The sequence below is a fragment of the Elephas maximus genome, chromosome 20, assembly GCF_024166365.1.
Source record: "Elephas maximus indicus isolate mEleMax1 chromosome 20, mEleMax1 primary haplotype, whole genome shotgun sequence".
In the NCBI taxonomy this organism is placed as follows: domain Eukaryota; kingdom Metazoa; phylum Chordata; class Mammalia; order Proboscidea; family Elephantidae; genus Elephas; species Elephas maximus.
Genome location: NC_064838.1, coordinates 18,170,048 through 18,183,153, shown reverse-complemented (window position 1 = coordinate 18,183,153; position 13,106 = coordinate 18,170,048). Strand labels below are relative to the sequence as shown.

Here is a 13,106-nt window from a genome sequence, read left to right as displayed (position 1 = left end):
AGAAGAAGGTGCTTGTTTACCTGGTTGTGCAGCAAGCTTCACCGTGACTGTGGGGCTGCAGCATTATTACCAAGCATTAATGATGGCACAAATGAAAGGTGGCATGATTTATAGATTGCACTTCAAATATCAAAAGGAAAATTAATAGGAGCATTATAGAAGCAGACGGCAGGATAATGAGTGCACATATAACTGAACGAAGTCATGGGCGATGGCTGGCCAGGCTGAATGTGAATGGCACCAGGGCTGGGCAAACGAAGACTTGGATGCCCGTGCAGGTGGGTGATGGGAGGAAATTGGTGTGGCTATCAATAACCCCCCTCTCTCCCAGAAAAATTAGAAAACAGAGAAAAGAAACCACAGTATCCCAAATGGTTGGACTTACAGAGGGTGCTGTGGCACATCGCAGCCTCTGGTGTTAGCACATTCCCATAAAAACTCTTGTCCACTCGAAGGAATAAACCAATTGAATGTTTGTAATACTGTCAGCTCCTAGAACAGGCCCCTTGTCTACACATTCTTTCTGAGTTACTGACCAACTTCTTATTTTAAGATCATTTGAGTGATAGGAATGGAAAATATGACCTATAGCAATTAGAAGCACAATGAATTGGCATCTAATGACAACGAAACGAAAAAAAAAAAGCTTTCTGCCAGCATAATTGGAGGGTTCAGGGGATCTTGAAATTTATTTCCTAGCATTTGAATTTCATGCCCAGAGTGCTTTGAAAAAGATCTTTAAAGATGGAAATAATCATTTTTAATTTATAGGAGCAGTCTCTCAGCATTTACTTCACAACATTTTGAGAGTGTGTTTATCTTTCACACTGAGGGTGCCGTATGTCATACTTTCTAAAGCCACCTCGTGTTTCCGACTTTATTGTTACCACTGTCATCTTTAAATCATTGTGATGACAGGAGTATTCACCCAGATACTGAGGAAGTTCAGAGCAAATGTAAATTGGCATATAAGCTACTTCAAGAAATACTCATTAGAGCAAGAATGTCTGAAGTTACTGAATGGAAGAGATGCTATTTCTCATAACCTATAAGAAGAACTGGGAGGTTTCATTGATGTATATTCCTGTTATTTAGTACAAAGAATCATTAGGAAGAGAAAAGAGAGCTACTGGGATGAAAACCTCCCAGGCAACAGTTTTAGGGCGATGCAGATTCTGCTGTACAAAAGAAAACTCTGGCTTAATTTTGTTTAACAACTTTGAACTAATCCCAGTATTACCAAAAACGTTTTACAACACTCATCAGACGTTTTACTGAAACAAAGGTTTCAACTGGTTCCTTTTTCCTAAAGAAACCCTATATGAAGGTGTCAAAATTGCAGACATTGTTGGTCAGATCTCATAGGTTTATACTTCTGCTGAAGGTAATCATATGTCAACAGGAGATCCCCTATGCCTGCTATCAGCGTCACAGACAGTTACTTCTCCTGACCCCCTACTTCCATTAAGCGAATTCCGTAATGACATAACCTGCTATGATGCAAATTGTTGGTTTTTGTTTGAAACCTTCCCAGTCTGTTGGAATAAATCAAGCCTTAAGCCTTACGGCAAGGTTTAAAGGACCAAGGTTTAAAGGACCGTGGTAGTAAGGGAGCTCAGCTAATATGTGCTGTTGAAACAGAATTCTTCATTCTTACCCTTTTTGTGACACTCAGATACCACTACATTTCGGTTCTCTTTTGAAACGCTAGAAAGTAGTCGCATAATTACGGCTTTGGGGCATTATGCTTTTATCCTGATGGGAGCTAAAGGGGCTACAAAGCAAAATACTCCATGCTGTGCACACCCCCAGAACACAATGACTTTAAACACTAGTCAGCTTTATTTAAAAACTCTCGTGTTCCCAGAGTGGCTAAACAAAGGAATTACTCAGATGTAAGGGGAAGGGAAACATGCGGTTTTGCGGTTATTCTTTGGGAGTCCTTTCGGAAGTAGGAATTGAAGAGAAAGAGGGGGTGGTAGCCTCCAAGGGGAAGACACGCAGCCCCAAGGACCAGGAGACTCGGTGGGTATGGGTGAAGGCACTGTTGCTTACGCATTTTGCCTCTTACCTGAAATGTATCTCATATGGAAATCCATGCGCTTTTATTCTCTGAAGCAATGGATGCCTGTCCTACTTTTGCCATACCCTGGGGGTATCTACTTTACCCAACAAATATCCTGGAATTGGATTTCATTTTTCTAGAGTTTTCCAAAACCTTAGTATCTAACCTTAGTATCTTGGGGTTGTCACACAATAGATCTAGTCAGTTGGGGAGCCGTTACACACTGGGATCATGCCAACAGTCACGATAGGGTCATAACCTGTTTCTTGGGGGTAGTAAACTGTCATAATGAATTTTGTCTCCAAATTTAAAGGAAAAACAAAATATTCTTTAATGTTGTCCAATTGTGTTTTGTTGGGGACTTAACATGTATCTGATTTAGTTCTTGCCAAACAAAACATTTGCCAAAGTCCACAATTGTAAAGCAAAGAACTTCATTAAGTGTGTTTAGTTTCTTGTAGGGTTGCTCGTACCCCATCTTAAAGATGTGATTCATCTTGTATTTTCAGGTTTGTCAACCTGAAAAGATTAATAAATCTGCTCATTACAAAAAATGCAACTGGGAAAATGTTGACAAACCATACTTGAACGTCAGTATACCGCTAAGTAAAAACACAGATTCCTATCCAGTGACCATCAGTAGAACCCTGTGATCAGTGGCAATAAAAGGGGTCATTATGAAATAACAATTCTTGAGTGAAAATATGAAACCAAAACACAAAGAAATGTTCATCTTTGTCAATAATCCAAGAGATACTATTTAAGGCAAGCTGAGCTTACCTGGTACCTGTTAAGTAACAAAATATTTTTAAGAGGTAATACTTAGTGCAGATGAGGTTGAGTCTAATTGATATTTCCCCTTTAGAAATTAATACCACAGTAAATCATAAGAACCATAAAGATGCCTTGACCTTTGCTCCAACAATTCCATTCTCAGAAATTTATCCAAAGGAGGTAAATCAGCAGAAGTAGGAAGATTAATGGGTACAAATGGTCACCGTATTATATAAATGGGGGGGTGGGAGGGGAGACGACAACCACAAAATGCCCAGTATTAAGAGAACGGCCCTCAATGAGATGGATTGGCCATAACAATAGCCTCAAACATAGCAATGATTGTAAGGATGGTGCAGGACTGGGCAGTGTTTTGCTCTGTTTCACATGGGGTCACTATGAGGCAGAACTGACAGGATGGCATCTAACAATGTATATCAACACAATGGAATCTCATATAATCATAAAAGTTATCATTGTAAAGTAAACTAACATAAACAGCACTCTACAGCTAACAATAGCAATGTCCCTACCGTGCTTACATGATATAAAAATATGACACTAAATGAAAGGGGATGGGTAGGCTAAAACAAAACAATAGACATTAGAGTTTATTGGTGGGTTTTTTTTTTTTTAATGGAGTAATAATCGATATAGCTAATTCTTCCCAAAAGAATGCATGGCATCTTACCAGGGCTGGCCTCACAGGCAGGCAGCGTGTGCGTTACACAGGGCTCCCTGCTTAGAAGGGCCCCACCCGTGGTTTAATGCTCTGCTGTTGCTGTCTTGAAATATGAACTAGGAGCCCCCTCTCATTTTGCACGGGGCCGCACAAATGATGTAGCCAGCCGTGGGTCTTACTACAGAAACATGGACAAATAGGACCTTTCAAAACCTGTAAGTAGATGGAGAACCACGTGTAAAATGTACTACGATGCAACTTTGCTATATTCTGTTTTGCAAATAGTTCTTTTTTTTTTTTTTTTTAAGAGTATGGGCAGGATTATTTTTTAAAGGTATTTATCCTGACATCTATCCCCCAACCTCCCTCTACGCTGTGCTAATTTTAGAGTCAGTTGGCTTTCGGAAGATTCCCGTCTTCCAGGGCAGTCCAGCGCACTCCTCTGTTTGTTTTTAAATGGTTCAAGTGGCCTTTGGGGTTTGCATACATCATCAATTATTTAGGAAGCCAACCATCCCAAGCACCACCTCTTACTACTAATACTTGATAACGTCAATTAAAAAACCCTCCCTTCTGCCAGCTTGTCCCAGCGACGGGACCTTTTTTTTTTTTTAACGTGAATGGTTCTTTTACATATCAAAAGCCCTGCAACAAAAAGTAATTTGTATTTGCAAAGGATTGGTTGTAAATATGATTTACGAACATTTCTCAGTTGTTATCAGAGAGGTTTTGTGTGCTCACCCACAGTCCCCTCCGAGTGAACCACGTGCTGATCGTAATGAGAAAGTTGGCAGATCGCATCGCAGCCGCGCACAGTCCGGTGGCCACTACCAGCCGGGCCTCATGTTTTGCCTTGTTTACAGCTGACAGCGTTATTATTCTGATTGGGGTTCTGCTTCCTTATCATATTGTTGTGTTGAGCGCGCCTTTTCCTCTCCGTTTGTGTTCCCTGGCAGGGCTTTTCTTGCCTTATTGACAGTTTGTAAAAATATGCATTAATTTGGAGTTTCAAGCATGTATCATGGTGTCTCTTTGCTGTGTTTGCTTGAAGTTGATTAATGATAGAACCTCACTTGGGGTCGTTCTCTGGAGAGTTCTTTCACAGGTTCTGCATGTTAACTAGCAAAGCAGAACACACAGCGAGCCACGATTAGCCCAGCCTCCCGTGCTCAGTGGTCTCCACACAAACCACCGTTGCATTACAGACTCTTATTGCATGTAATTACCTGAAGATTTGTATTCATCCACCCAGGATGCCACCACAGGGCCTGTTGTTGGGTACTCAGAAGTGTGGTCCTAGGACTGTTGGCATGACCTGGGAACTTGTTAGGAATGCAGATTCTCAGGCCCCAGACCTGCTGAATCACACTGTGCATTGTAACAGGGTGCCCAGGTGATTCACGGGCATGCTCAGATGTGAGAAGCAACACTGTGCAGGACATTAAGTTCTTACAGAACACAGCACCTTCCAGTGGCACTTTCTGCCATGATAGGAATGTTCTGTCTTTGCCCCATCGAGTACGTTAACTGAAACGTGGCCACTGCGACCAAGGAGCTCAGTTTTACATTTCAGTTAATTTTACTTTAAATAACCACGTGGGGCAGGTGACAACAACATTGGAGACTGCACTTCTAGACTGTGGCTTCTGTGTTGCCCAAGAAAAGCCAGACTCACGTCATGTCAGGCAGTTCCGTCTCTGAACCTCTTCTTGTTTTTCCAGGCATCCCGTACATGTCAAAGAAGAGCCCCTGGATCCAGAGGAAGCTGAAGGGCCTCTATCCTTAGTGACAACAGCCAACCACAGTCCAGATTTTGACCATGACAGAGATTATGAAGATGAACCAGTAAATGAGGACATGGAGTGACCCCCGAGAAGGAAGATCGGAAAAAAACAAAACCCGTCAAAAATGAGCAGTGAAAGCGTTCTCCACTTGTTGTACAGTCTGGAGGATTTTCACTACATTTTGACAACTCTGAAATGTGTTAACTTTTAGTGCCATCAAGAATCCCATTTGGGAGTATTTTTGATTTTTCTACTTTTTGTTGAAAAAGGAATTTGTACTCTGTGCATTGGATGGACTTGTTTGGTACTTGGGATTTTCCTCTCTTAACAGTCAACATCAGTGTTGTAAATTTGTTAAACTGATTCACTTCTAGCAGCAGACTTTGAACTGCAGTCCTGCCGATATTCGACACTGGGACACCGACTGAGCATGTACACCTAAGCTGCAGACCAAGCCTTTGCCCAGAATTTAAGGATTCCAATGGACGACCTATTTGCACAGTACTGCATGTTGATATCACTGCCTTTACTCCATTTTTTTTTTTTTTTTTTTTTTGCTTCCAGTTGGGACGGGGAAGGCCTTTGTGTGTGTATTGGGGGGAGGGGTTAAAAATAATTATCCCAAACTTTTTAATGTATTGCTTTTTTTTTTTTTTTTTTTTGCTTCTACTATACCATTTTAAGTTCTGACCTCAGGCCTCCATTTGGGCCCACGGCCTCTTGGAGGCTTCAAGTTTTCTGTACCTTGTGATGAATGTTAATAGGTGTTTTTATTATACAAAGCTGAATGTCATTTCTCGTTTGTAGCTTTCTGTCACTCATTCAATTTTCCTACAGACATCACCATGTTTTCTCTAAAGTCAGAAAACATTCCGTTTTGGTCTTTTTCAAAAAGGTCCCAAATGCTGCACTCAACATACACGTGAAGGTCCTCTCACACAGACGTGAAGTCCTGCCAGAAAGAGAATGACTGACAGAAAAAAAAAAAAGACACACTCTAGAAATAATGCAGATTCATTCCACACAAAGCAGTATTGGGGTGGGTGGGAAGGGGTTTAGTTTTTCTTTTGTTTTTTTTTTTCGCGGCAACCATCATTCTTAATAAATGTCACAGCATTTTACCAGCACGAGGAAACCTAGGCAGCACCAAGAAAGAAAATCCCATAATAATCACACTGACAATATGGCCATGGAAGGCTCACCCTTGTAGGACCAAGTTGCAATGGGCTGTGGGCTCCCTGTTGGTATAACCGTAACTGGTGCGTAGGTTGCTTTGTTTGTAAAATGGCCAAAAAGCTGGCTTCCCTAAGCAACTTTGCTGTAAGTCGTGGTGGCGCTGAATTTAAACATCAGTTCAGTCCTGCTTGGTGGCATTAATCTGTTTGAATGCAAATTAGATTTCAGATTGAACTTGTTATGGGAGTTAATGAGGACTGAGTTCAGCAAATGCTAAAGTGTTAATTTCCAATGTGCAAATTCTGTTCAGTTTGTTATGCAATATCGTCACAGCAACCCAGTGTCATAAACTAACAGTAGAAGACATGGAGTCGACTGGGGCTCACATCAGCCCTGGGCTTGTTGGGAAACAAACGAGGCATCCAGAATGGGATGGTTATAGGTCAGTACAACCTCAGTCCGCAGACCCCTACACACTTCATCTGCACCCAGATCCTTGTTGCTCATTTATTTATCTAGGGTTGTAAGCTTTCGTTCTTGTTTTAGTTTGAAAGCCTCTAGGAGCTTAATTTATATTCTTTGTACCTTTTTTCTAAAATTACCAAAGATATTACGCAAAGGTAAATTATGTTGTTTTATGCTTTATCTGAAGAAGCCAAATATCCTCTTCTTGTTGATCAAAGGAGGCGAAAGAATTTTAGAGGCAAGTGACAAAATACAGGCTATTGCTAACCTGAGAAAGAAAACTGCTCCTTCATCCTAGAGTAAATTAGGCAAGCAAGTAGGTAACGGAACCAAAGTTGCTTTTTTTCTTGTTTTTTTTTTTTTTGGTCCTTGTTTTTTTTTCCCTGTACCTCCACATAGACCAAAACTCATTCTTGTAAAGAGAAACTATGGGAATACTGAAGCTACCAATAGGACACAGTATTAAAAGGGCTACAGAGTCCCATCTCAAAGACAAAGTGAATGCATGCCCTGAAAATTAGGGTATCCTATAAAGGAGACAGTTAAAATTCAGAACAGAAAAGGTTCTGCAATTGGACTGGACCACAGAATAGTGTTTCTAGAATAAAATTTTTGTTAGCAAGATAATATGCCACTTGTGTTTAAGGACTGTGCAATGATCACTGCCTTAATTTTGGTTAATCTTGGCATATGTATCCTCCAGGTTTTGTTTTTGTTTTGCCTTTTTTGTTCCTATTTTTTCTTTTTCCTTCCCTTTTTCCTGATTAGGCTATAGTCAGCCTTTTTCATTAAAGAAAAAAGTCACACTCCCATCCACTCATAAGCTTGGTACAGAAACTACCTTGGCCGTTACTTTCGAAGCTTCGCTCTGCTTTCTGTATAAAGGGCAGTCTGTGGTCACTTAGGACTTTTTTTTTTTTTCTTCCCCAGTTATCCAGGCAGCTTCATGATGTGCGGGCAGTAGCCAGGCAGGGTCATGGGAAGGGGGCCCTGTGCTTCAAAACTGAGTGGTTGCTGGCTAGTTTGGTATTCAAAAGAGGATAAAAATCTGGTAGATTAGTTCATTCTCAGCATGTGTAGCTAGACATGAGTAAAGATAACAGCATGAGAAACTGTTAGTACGCATACCTCAGTTCAAACCTTTTGGGAATGATTAAAATTAAAAAAAAAAAATACATTTCACTCAGTTGCACTTAGTCGTATGTCTTGCATGCTTAGTCTAAAGACTGTAGCAGAAAAGAAAAAAAAATTAGATTTTCCATATCTTTGCAGGTATCATAGCCTTGCAGAAGAACCAACTGAAAAAAAAAAAAAAAATTCTCAGGCTTTACAGCAAGCAAACTTCACTATGATTTTTACAGTTCTGATTCTGTATCCCCTAGGGGTATTCCAGTTGCTTCTTTAGGATGGGGTTTATTATGTTGTACATATATCCCAATGTGTCTGTGTGAATCTTTGTCTTTTTTGGGGGAGGGCAGAGGGCGGTTCTTTTTTTAGATATTGTTCCTAAAAAGGAATAAATGCATACACCTGTTTGTCAAAACACCTTTGCTTTTTGTGCAACTGCTTTATATTGATACTAAAAAAAAAAAGCTTTGGAAAAAAAACTACTGTATGTAATGGGATTGCAGAATGCTGCACATGTATTTTATTTAGTTATCCTTGCTTTAAGAATATTGGGTGACATTTCCTGACATGTGGGAGGTACTCCCTTTTTTATTTTTTGGCTTTCAAATTGTAACATAGTTGACAGATTTTTTTTTTTCCCCTATTCTCATTGATCAGAGCATTTTGTACAGGTTTTTGTGGGTATGTGCACGCACGCTTGTGTGCGTGTTAAGCTGTTTTTTGATACATTCCTACCCTGACTGTGTTTATCCTACCACCACCCTCCTGGCTATCTTAAACAAGTTCATACATTTGAAAAGAGAAAAAAAAAAAAAATGTTGTTTAAAAAATGTTTTCTCCTGCTGCAGTAAATATTTTGCATGATGAGATTCCAGGGTCACACTTTTAAAGTTTATCAGTGAAGTAGTGATTAATCACGGGAAGTGTCAAAGCTATTGAACTTTTGTATGAAAAAAAAAAAATAAGAATACAAGGTGCCAAGATGTGAAGGATAATTTGCTAGCTTTTTTTTTTTTTTTAACTCAAAAGTGTACATGAGGGAGAGGTAGTCCGGTGTATCAGGCAAACACACTATGAGGAATGAGGATCCAGCCTGTTTAGCCCCGAGTGTGTATGCGTAAGTGTGTCAGGCTGCTCCATTTGGCCAACAGTGAAGTGAAACACCAAGGCTTATGAAGAGTGACTGCCAGCCCTGCCCTCCTTGGGACAGCTGTAACGTTATGTCCTGCCCTCTGTCAACCTAGTCAAGAACACCTTGGATTCTTAACCTAAAATATGATGCAACTCACTTTTTTTTTTTCCATGAAAAAGAAAATTAGAAATCTTTCCTCTTCACATTCCAGCTGAGCTCCGTTTCCAAAGACGCACAAGGAGGAACGTGCTTTGAGGATTTTGACTCTTTTTTGATACCTACTGGGTAATGGCAAACCATCCTGATAGGTGGGATGTTTTAAAAGCCGATTTTGCTTTTTGATCCTGAGAGCCAGATTCTGAATTCTAAAGGTATCCCGTGGGCCAAGTGTAGCTCACACAACCCTGCTACCAGTAATCCTGGATGAAAATGGTACAGTCTGGACGGTGAGCATGGTGCTCCGTGTATATGTGCTGCCAGTAACAAGGATTTTTTTGTTTTGTTTTGATGAGGCATCAAAGAAACTCATTCCTTGACATCAACTGTAATTCCATCATTCCATGTCTGTGGTTACAGACAATAAAAAAAAAAATGTATAGTCAGTACTAATTACTGACATTATAGCATTCTCAATGCAATAAAATGCTGGTTGTTCACACTGGTAGTATCAGTCGCCACAGCCTAAATTTCTTTCCCCTTCTGACCTGCTGATATTGTGTGTTAGGCGTATGCATTACGTTTATCACCAGCTGCTTCCAACACAGAATTAAAATCAATCTTAACTAAAAGCTTTCATCCTGACAGAGGGCCGACGCTCCCATCCTCAGAATTTCAAAGTGAAAGTGACCACTTAGAGAACCGGAAAAAACGAGAAGCTGCCTTTTTCTCGGCGAAGCACACCCTTATTTTTCTTCATCAGATTTTATAAAGAAAAACAAAATGTTTAATAACGAGCATTAAGCACAAACTAAAATTTCAGAGGAAAGCAATTTCATGAATAATTCATTAAACTTTCACATCTGCAAGATTAGTCATCCAAATAAAACGCTAATGTCAGAAACATGCCCTGTCTATAACATGCTCATCAAGAAATCTTTTTGCATATAATGATAAATGCTTAGATTACAACAAATGATTTTATAAAAATATTCTATCAAAACGATGCTAGATAACTACACTTGATGAAATATAGTAGAATTCCAGTACCTAAAAACTCCGTAAGAACCATTCTGATTTTCAGATTTTTTTAATTGCGTGCCTTTGGAAGAATTTGCTATTTCTTTTTAATAGAATTCTATTGTATATATTCTAAGGCTTAATAAATTGGGGCATTATCTTTCAGTAAAAATTAAATGGCTGGTATACTGAAAGCAGCACTTTATGTGGCCAGGCTGTGGTAATATAAAACTGTTCAGTATGTGATTCAGGGCACATAGTGCAAACCAAGAGATGACTTTAAAATTAACCTCGCAGTCTTTATTCAGTGAAACACGCACTGACGCTGAGGAATGTGTAAACACTTGCCCGGCGTTGTTTTTTTAAAAGCCCGTATTAGGAAAGTTTTTCTTTTTTTTTTTTTTTTTAATATAGGTTCAGCTATTAAGTTGTGAACTAGTGTCTCCTCTTCATTAACAGTGATGTCACATTCTAGAAACCCTCTGGTCTGATAATTAAGTAAAGCATTTGAACTCTTAATTCCCATGTAGCTACTAAGAATATAATATTAGGGTTAATTGAAATTCCTTTAAATGTGAGGTTTAAACATAAATACTGCTTACAGCATATACGGTTGGTAAAATTAAATATACACACACATTTCTTTTAATAACCTGGAGGATCGAACCCAAGTGTGGCAGCGTATTAGCGAAGGTGTTGCTGGTTGGTACATAGTGCAATTTTAACTGTAGTTCAGGAATTGTTCTAAAGCAGGAACATTCTTACGGATTTATTTCTGCTTGTCTCATGGATAAAGGAGGCAGTAAACCAAAATATTGGTTCTTTTAAATGGGGCCCTTATCTAAAGAGCGTAAACTCTTAGACTAATGTCCTATCGACACAAACTGTTAATTCCATGATGGTAACAACCCCCCCCAAAAGGATAAAAACAAAGTATAATTAATCTTTCTTGAGTTATTAGACTTATCTTATTCCATGATATTACATATTTATGTGTAGGGTAGTCATCTGAATTTATCTTTCACCATGGTTGTAGTTGAGTCAAATAAAAGTGTTCTTCGTTTGAATTAAGTTGGATCACAAACCTTCATTTAAGGAATTGACTGATGAAAGGTTTAAGACAATTCACACTGGAGGGAAATTAAATTATGCACAAAAACACTCATTTAACTGTGGGACAATATTTGGGTTAGAAAACCATCACTCTAGATGTAACTTTTATTTATTTTTAAAATGTGTTTTATTTTTTTAAAAAAAAACAAAGCCCTATGCCTTCTTATTTCCACTCTATTGCAAAATGATACTCAATGCTTAATACCAAAATACATGCATCTCCATTTTTAACTCTCAGAGTTCCTTTTTTTTTTTTTTTGCTTATACCAAGAATATAGAGAGGGAAAAAAAGAGAAGCTTCAAGTTATAATGTTAATTTGAAGGTAACCGGCCTTTCAAGAATTAATTTCAACCAAAGCAATAATCATTATTTACCAGCGTGTGACATTTTTATCACTCATCATATTAGCAAATTTCCATTGAAAATGCTAAAATAGTTCGTCATAAGGCAGATAACTGCTCTAGCTGTAAAAATGACCAACACAAGTGCCAGTACTCAAACATTAAATTATACTGTAATTAATAAAGACAGTTAAACTGTCTACTAGCAACAGCAATTTAGGTAACCACATTTGATCGGCTATAAATTGTAACTACATTAAAATTCCAGAAATATTAGCAATATGGATTACTTGATGGAAGTCAGGGCCGATCACCAACTCTCCTTTTTTTCTCACAACGGAAGGACAGGTCATGTTGGCCACAAAACCGTGGGCGAAGATCAGGCCTGAGCACTTTTAATCTTGTGAAACAAGCAATTACAAATAGTTGCATCGATTTGTTAAAAAGCTTTAGGTGACATAAATTGTTTCCTGTTTAGCTTATTGCTCTGATACATAAATGTCACCAAGTCCAGTATTAATTAGGGCCATAGAACAACACAGTGGCAGGTATGGCTTCCAATCAAGAATTTGTCAACCTTTTTGTGAGTGCTCTCATGGACTGCTCACACTGGCTCATTTCTCATTAGCGACAGGGAGAGGGAAGGAAAACTATTCAGTGAAGTCTTTATTTTAATACGAGTTTAATTTCTGGTTCGGAACTCCATTGCAGGTTTTGGGCCTTGCTTTCTTGCCATCTGACATAAAACACAGCATTTTAAAAATACCTTCCAAATAGAATAATATTTCCTAGACATTTCAGCCCCCGAAATGCTAACACGTCTCTCTCTCTGTCCTCAATGTAGGGCACTATATGTGTTTCCTTGAGTTTATATGTCTACATGTTAAAGTACAATTTTACATGACTTGTGCACATTATTTACTTAGCATAAATCAAATGTATACACTTTAAGTTGGTGTGCCACTTAGAAAAATACGCTAGATTCTGGGGGGAGAAAGGTCTGCAGAAAATTTATTAAATAGAAGTTTTTACTGTAATAGAATATTAATGTAAGCCAACGCTCGTTTGCCATCAAGCCGATCCTTTTTTAACGTGCACATGCTTTTTATTATTTAGCACTCAAGCAAAAATTCCACATTCAAAGACTTTCCATCTAGTCGGGAATGTCTCTGGCAAGAAACGCATTAAGAATCCTGATCTCCAGAAAGAGCAGACATCATCCACCCTAAGTAAGCATCAGCCCTCTAGGCAACAAGCGCAAACCTGCTC

At 38.9% G+C, this 13,106-nt stretch overlaps 1 protein-coding gene across 10 annotated transcripts in view; it reads left to right on the top strand.

The window, feature by feature from the left end:
• FOXP1 (forkhead box P1) overlaps positions 1 to 5,388 on the top strand; it is a 416,711-nt gene extending 411,323 nt beyond the window's left edge. For all 10 annotated transcript variants that reach the window (XM_049862995.1, XM_049862989.1, XM_049862991.1 and 7 more), the window contains one exon: positions 5,243 to 5,388. In XM_049862995.1, the coding sequence (XP_049718952.1) occupies positions 5,243 to 5,387 (145 nt within the window). In that variant the 3' untranslated portion in view covers position 5,388. The remainder of the gene's footprint in view (positions 1 to 5,242) is intronic.
• Positions 5,389 to 13,106: the final 7,718 nt, after the last annotated feature.